The sequence below is a fragment of the Corapipo altera genome, unplaced genomic scaffold, assembly GCF_003945725.1.
Source record: "Corapipo altera isolate COAL_440 unplaced genomic scaffold, ASM394572v1 180, whole genome shotgun sequence".
Taxonomy (NCBI): Eukaryota; Metazoa; Chordata; class Aves; order Passeriformes; family Pipridae; genus Corapipo; species Corapipo altera.
In genome coordinates, this window is record NW_020884915.1 from 1,334,120 (window position 1) to 1,351,616 (window position 17,497).

The 17,497-nt window shown below is 39.4% G+C and overlaps 1 protein-coding gene across 8 annotated transcripts in view; it reads left to right on the forward strand.

Moving 5' to 3' along the window:
* EBF3 (EBF transcription factor 3) overlaps nt 1-14,917 on the forward strand; it is a 125,606-nt gene extending 110,689 nt beyond the window's left edge. For 3 of the 8 annotated variants that reach the window (XM_027655244.1, XM_027655246.1, XM_027655249.1), the window contains exons 13-16: nt 611-788; nt 1,990-2,178; nt 2,645-2,842; nt 9,701-14,917. In XM_027655244.1, coding sequence (XP_027511045.1) covers nt 611-788; nt 1,990-2,178; nt 2,645-2,842; nt 9,701-9,732 — 597 coding nt within the window. In that variant the 3' untranslated portion in view covers nt 9,733-14,917. The remainder of the gene's footprint in view (nt 1-610; nt 789-1,989; nt 2,179-2,644; nt 2,843-9,700) is intronic. The other 5 variants (XM_027655247.1, XM_027655248.1, XM_027655250.1 and 2 more) reach the window with 3 other exon arrangements.
* Nucleotides 14,918-17,497: the final 2,580 nt, after the last annotated feature.

Here is a 17,497-nt window from a genome sequence, read left to right on the forward strand (position 1 = left end):
GATCAATACCTGCTCTTTGCAGAGCTGGCAGAGCATCAGCACGTTCCCTTTGTACACAGCCGGGCTTTGCCAGCCACCTTGAGGGCAGTCTGATGTGATGCAATGCTCTGAGGGAAACGCTTCATCTTCCCCTTCTCCTCTCGCCGCTCGTTTGCCCATCAGAAATGACAATTAAGTGTAAGGTGCCAAAAGCATAAGCAAGCATTAAGGCAAGAGAATAACCTTGAACTCGGGCCAAAATATACAGTGACTAATGGGAAGTCCTAAAGAAATCTGCTAAACTGAGCGGATCAGACCTACTGTATTTTGCGAACTGCTGAAAATACATCTCCCGCCCTGAGTGAATAAAATGTGTGTTGGGATTTTGACTTCACTTCCAGTGCTAAACTCTGATTTTATATTAATTTCTTTATTTCTTTATACTTACTGTGCTGAGGTGGAATTGCATGTAGGGAGAAAAACAGGAGGTGTTGTTGAAACACGCAGCAAACTCTCCGCCCTCACTATAATTCCACCTGAATCTCTTCGATAAATTTTAGCATTATTGCAACTTGGGCTATTTGCACAAATCAGCGTCTGAGTTGTCAGAGCCTCTTTTCTGTCTTTCCAGGAGATAATCCTGAAACGAGCAGCTGACATTGCCGAGGCGTTGTACAGCGTGCCCCGCAACCACAACCAGATCCCCACTCTAGCCAACACTCCCGCTCACACCGGCATGATGGGGGTGAACTCCTTCAGCAGCCAGCTCGCCGTCAACGTCTCCGAAACATCACAAGCCAACGACCAAGGTAGGTGGGATTTCAAGAGTTAATCCTCCACCTTGGTGACTGCTTTTGGCCAGTGCCATCAATCTGAGCTGATGTCACCGCCGCCGTGTCCTATCTCTTTCTCTCTACCTACTCGTGTGTCTGAAATGCCGTCTTTAACTTTCTTGAAATATTTAATTCTTCCTGTTCTTTCATTTACTGTTATCATAAAGCATCGCTAGTGGGGGGGAAAAAATACAATTGGCAAAGTGTCGAAAGCTCTTTGTTATTCACAGTAAATATACAATGTGTATGGTTTTTTTTTTAATATAAAATAATTACGTCTAGGTACCTCCACCTGGTTTTGGAATATTTACACAGATAAATCTAATTTGATGTCTGTGATTTTAAAATACTCTGTTTGTAGGCATGTGTGACATATATGTTACTAATAAAAGTAATAGTTGATTTAATTTACCTGTTGTAATTGAAAATGCATGTAGCATATTGCATTTAAAATTAATTTTGATACTAATGAAAGGAGGGAAACAGGATTATTAGATATGTTCAAACGCATATTTTTTTTTTGCTTGCAACATAATTATTAAATTGATTGCTCAGATAGGAACAAATTGTTGTTTAAAATCCTGATTCTGCTATGTTTCCTCTTCTAAAAAGATTGTCTTTTAATGCATTTCCAAGCTAATAAGCCTTATAAAATTCTGTACTTGCTCTTGAATTAGTTTTCACTGATGGCTACACCTTATGAAAGCTTGTTGTTAGCATAAAAATATCAATCACAAAATGAAGACCCCAAAACAGCCTTTTAAAGTAAATCACTGCAACAAAAAAGTTTTTCTTGTCAGCTCTGGCATTTGAAGGTCTGGAGAGGCTGAAAGTTCACGCAGTGTGTTGGTACAAAGCGGGACTTGAGCCTGTTGATAATTGCTCCTAAAGACAAACGTGAAGGCACCTGACACAGCTGGATCGAAGAGAGCTTTTGTTGGCTGTCTGTGCTAAGAGGAGAGACAACATAGAGTGCTCGCGGATGATTTAAGTAGGGTTGGCGTGATAAGGTTATCTCAAGCTGCAAGAGTTGATAGGGCAGTGAGAGACAACTCAGAGCAAAGCTGTGCAATCAATTAAAACTGTGTAATATATGCTGCATGAGGAAACCCCCCAGCCCTAAGTCTATCTTATAAAATAACATTATTTTTTTGGGGTGGGGGGGTTTCTAACACAGTAGGTTACAGTCGCAACACAAGCAGTGTTTCCCCGCGAGGATATGTTCCCAGCAGTACTCCTCAGCAGTCCAATTACAACACAGTCAGCAATAGCATGAATGGATATGGCAATGCCGGCATGCCCAATCTAGGTGTACCAGGTTCCCCTGGATTTCTTAATGGCTCCTCAGCTAACTCTCCTTACGGCAGTAAGTGTCTATTTTTGGTAACACATCATCATATAGATTCATATTTACTACAAAATCAACTCCTTGCATTGTTTTGATTTTCCTCTATTGTCAGCTACTGGATAAAAGGAGGGGTGACTCTGGAGGCTGGACGTAAAAATGAAAATAATAAATTGATCTGTTTTCTGCCAGAATACAATCTCAGATAGAGAAAAAAAATAAACCGAACCAAAACAAAAAAAAAATGAAACAAAATAAAAATTGGACTGTGCAATTCGTAACAAAAGTCCAACACAAAAGAGTTTGCCTGTTATCCAGAGAGTGGCCAAGCCAAGGCATTTCATTTTTATTTTTTTATATATATTTTTTTTATATATATATATATATTTCTATATATATTTTAAGAGGCAAGGCCCTATCACTCTCTTTTTCCGTGTTTGCCGTGAAAACCTCAATCTGAGTCCTGATTATTTTTGCTTTATTGCAGTAGTGCCGTCAAGCCCTACCATGGCAGCCTCTTCGGTCACCCTCCCTTCAAACTGTAGCAGTACACACGGCATTTTCTCATTCTCACCTGCCAATGTCATCTCTGCAGTGAAACAAAAGAGCGCCTTCGCTCCTGTTGTCAGGCCCCAAGCCTCTCCTCCACCATCTTGCACCAGTGCAAATGGAAATGGACTTCAAGGTGAGCTGGATCTCTCTCAATCTTCTATGTATTACCTTTTTTTTTTTTTTTTTGGTGCATAAACTCAAGCCCTGATGGTTTCTCTGGGAGAAAGGTACCTGGCTAATTTTTTTTTTAGGTTCCTGGTGCTCTCGTAGTGATGCAAAAGCAAGGGGAGAAATAGGGTAGCACGAATGGTCTGCTGAGTTCTTTAGTTCATTTTTAATACTTGCATTAGAGAAAACACTAGCTGTTTTTCTGGTATTTTCCCTTAGGAGTTTGTGACTTAAATTTTAAAGGAATACTGTATCCCTGAATGCCTCTTGGAGGGTTCATGTACTCTGTGTGTTTATATGTTTTTGAACACATTTCTGTGGATGTTTAAATCCAGCAGCGTTCTGGTAAGACGTGGTGTGATTTCCTTGCTTTACATAGGGTGCAATAGTGATTTCAAATATGTGAAGTTAATATAAATCAGGTTAAGCTCGCATTCAGTGAACTAACCTTCCCCTGGACTAGGTAGCCCTGTATGCAGGGGGTTTGCATGCTCTGGTGGTCCCAGCTCGCTCTCTTACTGTGGTGTTAGAGTGGTTACATCCCTAAGTGAACTGAATATTTAATTTAAGGCAGGCAATTTTAATAATTTGCTTTTTTGGTAATTTTTTTCTTTTTAATCCATGTGATTTTGTGTGGGTGGAGTGAAAGGAAAAGCTTATAAACCAGTTTCAGAACTCTCATGGTCATCTGCTGGGAGTGGGGCAGGAGGAATTACAATACAGTGTATGTTTGGTAGAAGAACAAAAATATGGACAAAGAAGTCTTCCCAAAAAGGAAGACTTAGGTCCTATTGTACCACTTTTAAGACATATTGTAGCATTTAGAAGATAAGACTATAGATGGATTAGAATAATTTGAATGTTTGCCTCTGGTTGAGTCTCATTGTGCAGTAAATTGGAGCACTTCAGATCCCATTGAAATCAGGAAGGCTTGAGGACACTCATACCCCGGAGGTCATCACTCCTCTTGACTTCTTCAGTTAAGAATTAGCAGTACAGTGTTATTTATTCTTTGTATTACCATGACACCCATGATACAATAAGCACTCACAGGCAAACAGATGACAGATATTTTAATTTGCCAAACAAATTCTGAACACCTGCATTTTGTAGGATCTGAAGGCACTTTGGAGAGACATAATCCCAACCCCACAGAACTGTCTGTCCACCACCAAGATCTTAAAACTAATGTTTCTGTAGCTTGTTATTCACTTCTTGGCCCAAAAAAGCATATGAGAGATTGTTATGCACTCAGGTCAAGGAAGAGCTGAGGATTCAGCTATGCAAAATTATTGTGGGATGAAAGTTAAAGAAAAGGATAATTAGATTAACAGTTTCTTTCATATTTCTTTACTGGAAGCTTTGCTATGTTACTACTGTAAGGAGAAAACTATATTGACATTCTTAGAAAAAATAATCCATTAATAAAATAATCCAGTGTCCTACTTTCCTCTTTTTATAAAGACACTACTATGAAAAGTAAATACTGAAATAATATAATGAAAAATAAAATCTTAAAAATAAAATAATAAACTAAAATAATAGAAATAAAAGATAATAATAAAATTAATAAAATAAACAATTAAAATAAAATATTGTAAATGTGGTAACGTGAGAGATCTGAGACAACTACTCTGTAGCAGATATTTATATATATATTCATATTAACATGTTGATTGTGATTTACTCTGAAAAATACAACTATTGAAACATCTAAACTAAAATGATATGAATTTCTGTAATTTCAGTATGTAAATACAGGGCTTCTCATCAGATAGGCAAGGGTTTAGGTGCTTAAAAGCACTAGATTACTGCGAAGTGTGGTTTTAAGGAGAACAGGGTGGGCTGAATGCCTGCACCAAGCACCTGATGTCCCTTGGGTACCTCCCCAGGCCTTTAAAAATTGTACATCTCCAGCCTCAAGTGCAAAATGCTTCATACATAAAACTCAGAAAATGGCTTTGAAACAGCCAATACTGATTTTGTTAACTAGGTCATCAATTTAACTCTTAGGCTGAGCCCAGCCTTTTTCTGGACTAAGCTTTTTCCATGGCCGGACAGCCCAGTGAAGACTTAACAATGCCACTAATCCCTGATTTTAGGATACTGCAATCCAAGCAGCAGATCTGGTGTCATCCTTTTGGATTTTGTTTCAGCAGCCGAACTGAAAATAAATAGAAGTGTTGAAAACAAACAAGGAAACAAACGTTTGCCATTTTTTCCTCAACTGGCTGAATGGAATCATTTTGTGTTGAGCAGAATGACACAGAGAAATAGGGAGAATGTCCTTCTGGTCTGGTAATTAGAGCAGTGAGTTGTGGTAACTAGAGCAGGGTTGTGACAAAAAGTTGAATTGTTTATGTAAAGTAGCACCACAAAGTGATGCTCAGTATTGTGAGGAATTTGGGAACTTACAGAGCATCATAGAATCCTGGGATGGGTAGGGTTGGAAGGGACCTTAAAGACGATCTAGTTCCAACTTAGGGCAGAGATGCTTTCCACTATCCCAGGTTGCTCCAAGCCCTGTCCAACTTGTCCTTGGACACTTACATGGATGGGGCAGCCAAAACTTCTCTGGGCAACCTGTGCCAGGCCCTCACCACCACCTCACCTCACTCAGGTTCCTTCAAAGCAGAGGCAACATCACTTTTCCCAACCAAAACTATTGAGTTAATTCAGACTGAATTCACAAAAAGTTTTAGGTTGACAACACTTCCCTCAGTTGTCCTCACAGATTTCAAGCACTACCTTGAACTGAACTGCTGCCAGAACTGAGTGGCAAGACAGGGGTCAATTTGTCATCTCCTTCCTTCATGATATATCATAAAGAAAAGCCACCAACACTCCTGTGTTGGCACTTATTTATACTGCATTTGACCCATACAGTTGTTTAGGAAATTTCTATTCTTTCTTCCCATTTTCTTAGTCATTTATGGACATTGAGCTCTTTATAAAGTTTCTTTCTGGACACTGTGCAAACAGCTTGAGAGTTATCTGATCAGCACATTTTCTACATTAAGTTAAAATTTGGAATTTAAGAGCTGCAGTCCAATGCAGCAGAAGTTTTTTTTTGTAATCTTGAAGTACAGAGTCTCATTACAGAGCAGGATGTAAAGGAGCTGAGTGGCAGCTGAAGAGTCTGCGCTTTTAGAAATGGTCACACACATTTAGTCAAACCAAAAGGGAAGTAAGAACTCGTGGTCACTGTTGTTGTATTGGAGGTAAATCCTTCAGTTTATGTATAAAGCAGGACATGGATAAGAATGGATAAGAATGCAGACACAGGTGGTCCTTTTGCAGGGATTTGGAGAATAATTGCACTGATCTTTGCTGGGTAAACCACCGCAGGATGTGTCTATGTGTGGGAAAAATGCTGTTCTTGGTACACCTAAGATGGTGAGAACACAGGGCCCGAGCTATGAAGCTCCACCTGGAGCCCAGGTGGATATTTTTGCCTCCTAACAAAGTATAAAGCAGAGGTTGAGCTGCTCTACCTCCTGGCTTATGCTAACATCACCCTAAGCATCAGGACCACCTGAGCCCTCCTCACTAGAATGAAGATCTTGCTGCCTGGAAGCACGACCCCAAAACCCACTGCACTGTAGGACCTACTGCCTGAGAGGGAACATGGCCTTTAGCCAACAGATTTTTTTCTAAAGAGATCCAAGACACCTACTAGTGGAAGGTGTCCCTGCTCATGGCAGGGGGTTGGAACGAGATGGTCTTTAAGGTCTCTTCCAATCCAAACAAGTCTGTGATTTTACAAAGACAGAGGTTAAGAATAAAAACAAATAAAAAAGAAGACAATCTGGGGAGATCTCAGAGGGGTCAGGGTGCAGGCCATGACAGCCAGGACTGATGTGTTGTCTTCCTGCTTGCTGCACCCATGTCAGCTGCACATCCATCCCCAGCCAGCCGGTACCTGATCAGGGTCAACGCTCGGAAGCTGCAAATCACAGAGGAGAAACCTCTCTCTCTCTGTTGTCCTGTGGCCATGACTCACTCCTGTGACTAAGTCTACAAAAAAGGGCCTTTGGGCCATATCCAAAAAACCACAATCTTTTTGACTCCATATGGCCTCCATTGCATAATCTATGATCACAAAGTCAAGTACTCACACACTTTTTTAAGAGCAGGATCCTACTGTATGTGTTCCTTTGGGCAGAGAGCCTTTTCCTGTTTAAAACAATGGACATTTGAGGTATAAAATATTTTTTTTTTAGTGAGAAATTGCTGGCTCCCTGCGAAGTTGAAAGTACAATATATATTCAAAATTTGGTTTTCAATTGTAATTTACTTTCTATAGATTGTGAAAGATATTGCTCTCTGGTTATAGGACTGTAATGCAGAGCACAGGGGTCTCTATATTCTTTTAAAATTGCATCCTGCTTAATTTTCTGGTCTTTCCCTGGATGAAAGTATTAAAATTATTATTAAAAAACTAGCCAGCTCATTTTTCTTTAAGAAGGCATTTGGTATCAATTTGCACAGCAGGAAGCGCAGCGCAGAAATTCACAATTGTCAAATGCTGCCACTAAAAGAACAGTGAAATAAATGTCTGGAGCACCAACCTTGCACCCCCCTCCCATTGTGCCACAGGGAGAATTCAACAAAAATAGTTAAATTAAAAAATTTAGACTTCTTCCCTATGCCCCCCCCCCCCCCGCAAAAAAAAGCATGCAGCAGATAATCTAATTTTTCACACAGTAGAATCATAGAATCCCAGAGTGGTTTGGGTTAGAAGAGACCTTAAAGACCATCCAGTCCCACCCCCTGCCATGGGCAGGCACACCTTCCACTATTCCAGGTTGCTCCAAGCCCCGTCCAACCTGGCCTTGGACATTTCCAGGGATGGAGAAGCTGATGGTGCTAATGCAGCATGGACTTGGAGGACATGGTTGAGTGGTGAACATGGTGGTGGTGCTGGTTGATGGGTGGACTGAATGATCTTAAAGGTCTTTTCCAGCCTTAATGGTTCTGTGAGTCTATGATAACATCTCAAAATGATCTCCAGCATCCTCCAGTTCAAGTGCATGCCAGGTAACCAGACTGATGTGGTGACAGGTTTCCTGCTGACTGAATCCCGTTGGAGAAGCCAATCTGAGAGCAGGGGTTTGGCAGGTCCAAACACAGGGCAAGGTCATCTGCTGGCCCAGGTTGATGCAGTGTGGAACAGAGATTTAGAGAAGGGTTGTTTTAAGGATTCTTTAAAAGGTGGTCAAGCATTGGAAGGGGCTGCCCAGGGAGGTGGTGGAGTCCCCATCCCTGGAGGTGTCCAAGGAACCACTGGATGTGGCACTCAGTGCTCTGGGCTGGGTGACAAGGTGGGCATCAGGCACAGGATGGACTCGATGGGCTGGGAGGGCTTTTCCAACCTCAGTGATTCTTGGATTCTGTGAAAACATGATGAGGAAACTAAATGTTTCAGGTCAGAAGGGTCTCTGCCAATATATGCACTATTCCCCAGTTAAATTTTCTAAGTTCAGTTGCTGTTTAGCTTTAAAACATTCATTATTATAAAAAATGCAAAATTATAACTTCAGCTTCAATTTCAACATATTTGCTATGCCTAATTGGGGAAAAAAGTGGTAGAGTTGGAAAACTTTAACCTGTTTCAAGGGGATCACTTGAGCTGTGCTCTAGAGAACATCCCATCCAAACCCTTCCCAAAAATGGTGCCAGAAGGACCAGGACTGCTCAGGGCTCTGGGTGCATCCGTTGGAGCAGCGCTGATGGTGCAGACCATGCTGCTGCAGGAAGTTGTGTCACCTATGAAATGTGTATGGACCCAGCTCTTCCAAACCATAAAACTGTAACAGCGAATCAGAAATAAATTAATATTGTTGAAATTAATGAACTGAGAAATTGAAGTTCACATCACTACACGAACAAATTTATTAATATCTGTTGTACATAAATTAATGAGAAATATCATTGCGGCAAAAATTAAACAACACTAAAATTAAAGACTGTCTAAAATATGTTTCTACCAAAGAGTTAACTAGGGAAAAAAACAGTGGTTGTTGGCATATCAGTCTTTATCTCTTAAAAAGCTCTGGATATGGCTGGTCTAGGCTACTGATAGAATCACAGAATCACAGAATATGCTGATTTGGAAAGAATTCACAAGGATCATCGAGTCCAACTCCTGGCCCTGCACAGGACCATCCCCAAGAGTCACACCATGTGCCTGAGGGTATCATCCAAATGCTCCTTGAGCTCTGTCAGCCTTGGTGCTGTGACCACTGCCCTGGGGAGCCTGTTCAATACCCAACCACCCTCTGGGGGAAGAACTTCCTCCTGACATCCAACCTAAACCTGCCCTGACACAACTTTCAGGCTGTTCCCTCAGGTCCTGTCACTGTGTTTTTATGGCATTTGAGCTCCAGAGTTGGGAGGAGGTGTAGAGTCCTTGGCTTTGGTCTTGGAGAGTTCTTGGCTTGCTCAGTCCTGTTTTTGTCATAAAGTAGAATCGTGGAAAAGGAGGTTTTCTGCCCAGGTGCAGGTCTGGGCATGAAATGATGGTTAGAGGGGATGTCCCTAAGGAATGGTGTTATGGTCAGGAGTGTTGTTGGGAGCCTGGAGAACTGAGCAAGGAGTCAGAGTGCCCTTCCCTCAAAATCCTGCTCAGAACCTCTTTTCCCAAGGAGAAGCCCTTTGTTTTGCTATGAGAGGTGCGTGTCCATGGTCCCTTGGTCCAAGGATGACGTGGAGGAACCCGACTCTGCATCCTCTGTTTGAGCATCGCGATGGCTTTGAACCAGTTGTGCCTTCCCCCAGTTGTGACAATAACGGCTCCTTTTTCTTCTCTTTTCTCTTTTAGCCATGTCCGGGCTTGTAGTCCCGCCAATGTAAAGTCACTTTTGTTTACCTACCGTAGCACCAAGCTGCAGAGGATGGGCTTAGGGGACAAGTTTAGTATATTAAGACATGCTGATGGAAGCAGTATCTTCACGCAGAATCAGCAACAAATCGAAATGCTACAGGAAAAAAAAACAAACAAAAAAAAAAAAAGAAAAAAAAAGACTTTGTTTAAAGATTTTATTTAAACTATTAAGAATCTACATGCAAACAACCTACTTCTTCATGAACAATTCCATTTTATTGACTGAATTTTTCTCATATTTTCACATTTCTCAGTCCTGGAGAATAAGGAAAAAGCGACGCCTATTTTGTATAAAGTTTCTGATTACGTCTTGGCTATGTCTAGTACTTGCTATGTGTTGGGAGAAACTTTGTGGATGCACCATTTTGATTATCATGAAACACTGATGAAAAATGCCTCCGAACATTTTTCTGTACTCATAACTAGATTCACAATGGTTGTGTATCTCTATAATGTGAAATATTTTTTTGTGGTGGAAAAAAAGGGGGCCAAGGAGGTTATGAGCCATCAAACTGGAAAAAAAGAATAAAAAAAAAATAAGGATGAATATATGATTAGAAAAAAAAACCACACAAAAAACCTGGGCGCGGGGGCGGGCACGGGGGGGTTTATCGTTGCTTAACTTCATCTTAATGAAATGGAACTTTGTAACTTATTGTAGTTAGAAATTGTAACTTTGATATTGAATTCTCTTGCCTTCAACAAGCACACTGACAGAGAAAAAAAAAAGAAATTGCTACTGTCTGTTGGTTTAAAAAATGAAAAAAATATACTTCCACTGCTAGAGCTTCCTGTTAAGCAAGTGTGATCTGCAACATTTTTTCAACTTTTGCTAGCACTGTATACTATTGCATTTTAGGCTACTGTGAAGTCTATGTTTCTTGTACCAGAAAATTGTCCTTTTGACTTCTAGATCCTTCTTCCCTAATGTGTTTTGTATGTGGTTATAAAATTGTAGACTTTTGTGATTTTGCCAAAGTTGTAGCTAAATATTTATACACTTGTCTTGAATTTTTTTCAGATCCACTTAAATATTTAGAAAACAAAAAGCAGTTTTATTCCTTATGGAGGCTATAAGGAATAAAATAGTCTTACCCATCGCAACACTTTCTTTCACATAAACACTTGCAGTCACTAAGGGAATTTATTTTGTAACATATCAACTATAAATATTGTATTTATCTTTAAAATTTTGTATATTGCTTTTCATATTTTTTTTTTTTTTATGTTCCTGTATGTATTGGTTTTTGTCCTGGCCTGGTATCGTGATGCTGAAAAAAGCATTAAGCCAAGAACCATTGCCTTCATGTTTTTCTTTTAAATAAATGAGTGTCCGTGCATTTCATTTGTACTTCATAAAGTTGCTATTGTTTAGCCTTTCCATCCTTTTTTTCTTTATTATTTTTTTGAGGAAAAGTCGAATTCATTGTTTATTTTTATATTATTTTTAAGTTATCAGAACAAATAATTTTGAAAAAAAAAGTCGTTCGTTGTATAGTCAAATCAAAATTGTGCCACATGGCTGTAATGAATACTAGTAGAATATGTGCATGTGATACAGCCACAGAAAAGATGAATCTATTTTGTGGTTGCATTTTTTATTTCCTATTTCTGTTTGTTTGTTTTTATTTTTTTTTTATTTTTTTTTTTTTTAAAGATTGTAAAAAGTCATTTTTAGCTGCCACCCATGACTTTGCCACATAGCTGAACTGTGTTTACTGGAAAAATTCAGAGGCCTAAAGTTTAAAAATAAATTCACTTCTGATGTTTTAATTAAAATGTTTGCCACATGAACTTCTCTGATGCCTTAAAAGTGAACTTCTTTGAAGAACTTTTGTGCTGTTTTATCACAGGCTTACACCACAGTTGTTAATCACGATTTCATTTGGATGATTTCTGGTGTAAAAAATAAGGGGAAAAAAAAAGCACAATCCCGGTGTACAATTCTCCCACTCCTTTCTGTGTCGATTTTCTGCTGCACTCTGCATTCTCCCAAACCCTGCACTGCTCCAACACGGGAAATCAGGATCACACTGAATTTTTAATGTCTGGGAGTTGTTTATTTAGGTTTCTTGGGGTGTTTTTTTTTAGGGAACCTTTTGTAAATGACCCATAGCTGACTGTATTTTTTAAACTGGAATGACCTCTGTTATATTCCGTGGCTCTTAGTGCCAAACTGAGCAAGAAAAACGTGGAGTTGTTTTTATTTTTCCTTTGCACTAACTGGTTTGCCAGCACAGCACTGCAAAACACATTGCAAACTGCAGCAGAATTCACGTTTTAACCAAAAAGGAGGAATAATTTTTTAAAATTATTTTTATTATTATTCTTAATTTTTTTTCTTTCTGGGCAAAAAAATGCACATTTTAGTAAAGCTTTTATTAAAGGGTTTAGAAGAACGATACAGCTCTGTGAGCATGGCCAAGGCCTGGCTAAGTGGGAAAGCCTGAGAAGTCACTTTGGAACTGAATTGCCTCCGTTATATTTTGTCTAAGTAAGGTTTTGCTCTAAAAAAAAAAACAAAAGAGGTCACGTGTACATGTTAAGAAAGTCTGCAAGTTCCTTCATAAATGCAATCTGTTTGTGTTTTAGATTAATTAGTCAATGCACTCATTGCTTCATTGTCTCCAGACGAAAAGCTTCACTAAATGGTAGATTTTACTGTTAAAGACCCTACAATAAGATTGTTTTATCTGTACATTTTTTCATATATTTAACTGTATAAAAAAATGTTCATTTTACACAATATTTAATTAAAGTATTTCTTGTCTGTGAATTTCATTTTTAGTAATTTTATCTGGTTTGATTATTAAAAAAAGTGACTAAAATATGAAATGAAAAAATGCAACACTGGGGGTTTCATTTCTAAATATCATAATTTTTATTTCTTGGTTATGAAAAAACCCAACCCTTGACATAGTCTTTTCAGTTCCTTGGGAGGAGGATGAGGAAGGAGACCTCTGCTCCACAGAAAAATGCCTTGTTTCTCAACCTTGGCGCAGCACTTAGCCAAAACCACTCACTTTTTGTGAAGTGAAGGTAACAGTAGAATATCTCTTTTTCTTATTTAACCAAAGCTGTGCACTTTAGACACCGTTTTCGTAAAGTGAAGGTAACAGTAGATTTTTTTTTTTTACTATTTTAATATCATATTGTAAAAGTCTGTAAACAGGAAAAGTTATTTTAAACAAAGCACAACCCAAATTTTCCACGCGGCACTTGGACACCGAAGGTCGACGTGCTCGTCTTTTAACTGCTGCTAAGGAAGTAAATGCTTTAGTTAATTATAATGCTGAGGACAAATATTTCACCCTCTGGACCATAGTACGTGCAGTGTACATATAACGGAGTTAAAACATATATATATATGTATATACTGAGGAGGGTACGATGCAGCCTCTGAGTCAGAGAGAGTTACAACACTTTGCTTGATTCCGGGTCTGAGTTTCCCATCCCAGATGCCAAGTGTGCTCCTGTATCGTTGTGTGTGAGCAGTAGCAGCAAAAAAAGGTTTTTTTTTTTCAGGAATATGGGTCTGGCAGAGCAATGTAAGTGCCTATGGTGGTAAAGCAGGGATTTTGTTATGGATTTTGATCCGGTCATTAATCAGAGGGCTGCTGACAACTTCGAGAGGGCACTGAGAAACTCTGAGTTCCAAAGTAAATATATGGACTGGTGTATGTGGATGTAGTGCCAAATGACACACCGTGTGCCAGAGCCCCTCCTTCACCACCCCGTGTCTTAGTGGCAGAGTGATGGAGTGTGATGAGAAGGTGCAGCTCACTGTAGTCACAACCTACGAAGGAGAAAAATGGGGATATTTAACCATATTTCCTTTCTTCTCCACTATTTCCATTGTTATCATGTTCTATTAAAACAGTTGTGACGAAAACAGGTGTTAAAGCTATAGAGCACTTTGGATTATTATTATTATTATTATGCATTGAAAACTGTTCCACTTTGAATGTGTATCCATGTATCGTGTTTAAACGGCGGCATAATCAGATGCATGCCACTAAAAAAATAAGATGGTTTTTAGGGATGAAAGTCTGCGTGATGCCTACTGGCGCTTTTCCTTTTAGGTTTATTTCAAAGGTTTGAATAATGAGCATCTAAATGGTTCCTCTAACTTTCAATGCAAAGGAAATACAAAAGGAGAAAACCCACACAAGCTGTACTAGGAGTGACAAGTCCTAGAGCGATCCGCCACCTACATCTGTAGCTGGGTAATAGCCCTGGTGAGGAAATATGTTGTGTCAGCCTACAGTGAGTTTAGACATAAGAAGATGATAAAAATTCCTTAATCAAAAATGAAGGAATAACAGTCTCTAAAAGTATACGCCAATTACTGCAGAGCAGCTTTTAAAAGTCTTTCAAGCTTTTAAAGATTATTCAAAGCACTTGAAATAGGCTTCAATCTAATGCCTCATTTCATTGCATTAAACAGCCTAGTTAATAAAGAATCAATATATTCAAAGGGCAAGGTTATCTTTTGTCTATAAGGGGTGGTGTCATTCTGAACCTTTTATAGTTCAAATGCTGAAAAAGACCTCATGAAATCCATACTCATCAAGTGGGTCAACTAGAGCAATAAAGAGGCCTCTGAAAGAATGGCTGCACTCCTTTAAAACAACTATAAGTCTTATCTCCCCACATAGTCCTCACCAGGCTCCCGCAGAAAATGTCAATTTCTCATCAAGACAAGAGGCCCGACGATAATTTTTTTCCAGAGAATACACACAATTAGGAGAATGCAGAAAGGCCCCACCAGTGATTTGTAGCTTATTATGTCACGGGCAAGCTGCGATCCGCTGCTAAGCAGATAATAAGGGCTGTTGATAACTAAAGTGTCGATACGGCACAGAGTGATTTTTGAATGTGAGCCCTTGTGCTTCCCCTCCCCTCCTCACGCAGATCCCGGGGCCGATAATGGTGCATCTGCCAACCGACACCGCCCGCCGGACCCCACAATTAATGCCGTGAATAAATAGCACAAAGGAGCGGAGATTCTTTATACTCTTTGAGACAATTCCCTGTTTTACCCTTCAAGGAGTTCTTTTATGTGAGAATAAGGTTGCTTTTAATGAAATTTAAACTCATCAGAGGAAATCAAAACCCTCAAATCAGATTACAAATTGATTTTTTTTTTTTTTTGGCCACTTGTCGTTGTGCAATGTAGTGACCTAAGTTTTACAGGGAAAGGAAGAGAAAGCACCCAGTCTGGAGTCAGGGCATGCAAACAACCTCTACAAAAGCATACAAAGGAGGAATGTTCCTGAAGTCCCACAAGTAATAAAAAGTTTTTAAAAGTTGGTGGTATAATTCAAAAAGTGATTACCTTTATTCAGATTCTTATAAATGCAGAAATTTTAAATTAAATTAACTGTCCCAGAACTTTAAATTGTAGAAATTAAATAATGGAACCCAGCCTCCTTCTTTTCTCATATATAATGCTAAACTTCACTGTTAGATAAAATTTCTCTGTTCAGGTCAAAATTAACTGATGGAGGATTTGAGACCTCCTAGTCTGGGACCCCACTTCAGCTGGTGACATCACCAGTGCACTTTGATCAGTTGAAATGTGATAGTGACAGAGGTAATATTATTATATTTTATATCTTAAACATTCAAATAAAGCAACAGTTGCACTTAATGGTTTTGGTTTCTTTTTCTTGACTTAGTGCTACTACTGACAGGGCAGTGTGAACTAAAGGCTGCAGGTAATTAATCAAAAAACGATGCATTTTTGGTGCCCACAAAGCTTTGTTATGTGACTCTTTTTTTTTTTTTGTATTTACCTTGAAATAAATTAAGCTGTTTCAGAAACGACTTTGTAACAAAAGACAGCAACTACCCCCAGAACAGACAAAGAAGGGGTGGTGAGGGTGCAAGGAAATTATCTGAAAGATGCTTTGCTCTAACCTGACAAAAATTACAGATTTCTTACTGTGTAAAATCTAAAATAGAAAAATCAAAAAAGGAAACTGAGGCTGGAACTGGTCTGGGTAATACAACCAAGCAACTGTTGCCCTGTATCTACGAAGTAGGATGGAGACACCAAGGAGAAGAGTGAGAGAAGAAAGGAGGAAGATGTTAAAAAAAAATTGTACATTGAAACCCAATAAAGTTGTGTTTAATGATCTCTGTCCTCATGCTGTGTAGTTCTGTTGTGGGGCAAGTGCTCAGGGTGGGCTCTGTGATGGTTTTGGAATGGTTTGTATTGGGAGGGACCTCAAAGACCATCCAGTTCCACCCCCTGCCATGGGCAGGGACATCTTCCACTATCCCAAGTTGCTCCAAGCCCTGTCCAGCCTGGCCTTGGACACTTCCAGGGATGGGGCAGCCACAGTTTCTCTGGGCAACCTGTGCCAGTGACCAGTAACCACCTTCCTCCTTAGTGCAGTTCCTGGTCCAGGGGTTTGTGACTACAGACACAAAAGTACTTTGAAACTGTAATGAATAGAAATAATAATAATAATAATACAACCTCTAATAACCATCCCACAAAGCTATTTGGGCAGATGAGTTCAGTCCATGGTGCTTCTTCACTTTTTGATTTATCCACATGTCTCATCTCAGCATAGGTCACCAATCCAACAAACACTGTACTATCCCAAATATCTCTACAAGAGCTTCCAAGATTTCTCCTCAACTATTCCCTCACTTACTTTATCCCTTAAGACACAGCCTGGACAAACTAGCAAAGACCAGGCAGTGGGTAAGGACCAGTCAGAGGCTCTGATGGACCAAGGAGTGAAGCCAGATCCTTGAGTGAGGACCATCAACTACAATCTCCGTACAAACCACCAGAGCTGTGTTAGTCAGCAAGTTAAAGCCAGAAATGGGTGGGCACAGGAGCAGCAGGACCCCAAAGACATTAGTATTTATCAAAATATAAAAAGAAATTAATGTTTTTTATGGGAAAACTACCCAGAGACCTTTTAGTTTTCAGCTCTAAACTGGTATTTACTGGCCCAAACCTTCTGGAATTATGTTTTGCAGAGGTACAAGTTAAGCATTCCTTGCCCATGTCAGTCCCTGCTCCAAACCTCCACACCCTCAGCCAGGGATTTGCTAAGACCCTTCAGCAGCTCAACCCTGAACAGTGACAGAGCATGGGAAAAATACAGAGAGAGAGCAGCATTTATAAGAAAAAAACTAAGTCCTGAAAAAACCCTCTTTAGGGTATTACACATAAAGATGTTCAAAATGCTCTGCTTTCAATGGTTGTAAAATGCCATGACCAAGAAATCGGAATAACTAAAAAATTAATAAATATATACAGTCAAGCAATTAGCTACATATTTACATTAGTGATGTAAATGCAGAAATCTGCAATAAATCACTTTTTTTTTTTTTTAAATGAAAATATTTTAAATTAGCCCAGCAAACAACTACCAGAAGCAAATAATCTGCTCATGCTCTCCAGGTGCTGCCCACAAATATTATAAAATAACCCATGGGAGCATTATCAAGAGGACAGTTTTTTCTCCTAAGTCAGGTGACAATGAGGGTTGTGCCCTTTGAATAACCTCTTCTGCCTCAAGTTGATAAAGAACATGAGGGGCTTTCACAGAATCATTAAGATTGGAAAAGATCTTTGAGATCAAGTCCAATGTTTGACCAAATCCCACAGTGCCACTAGAGTTGGCAATGCAACAGTTCCATGTTATAGGGATGACACATTTTGAGTAAAAGATAGGAAAATAAAGATTTTTTTTCCTTCTGTGGTGA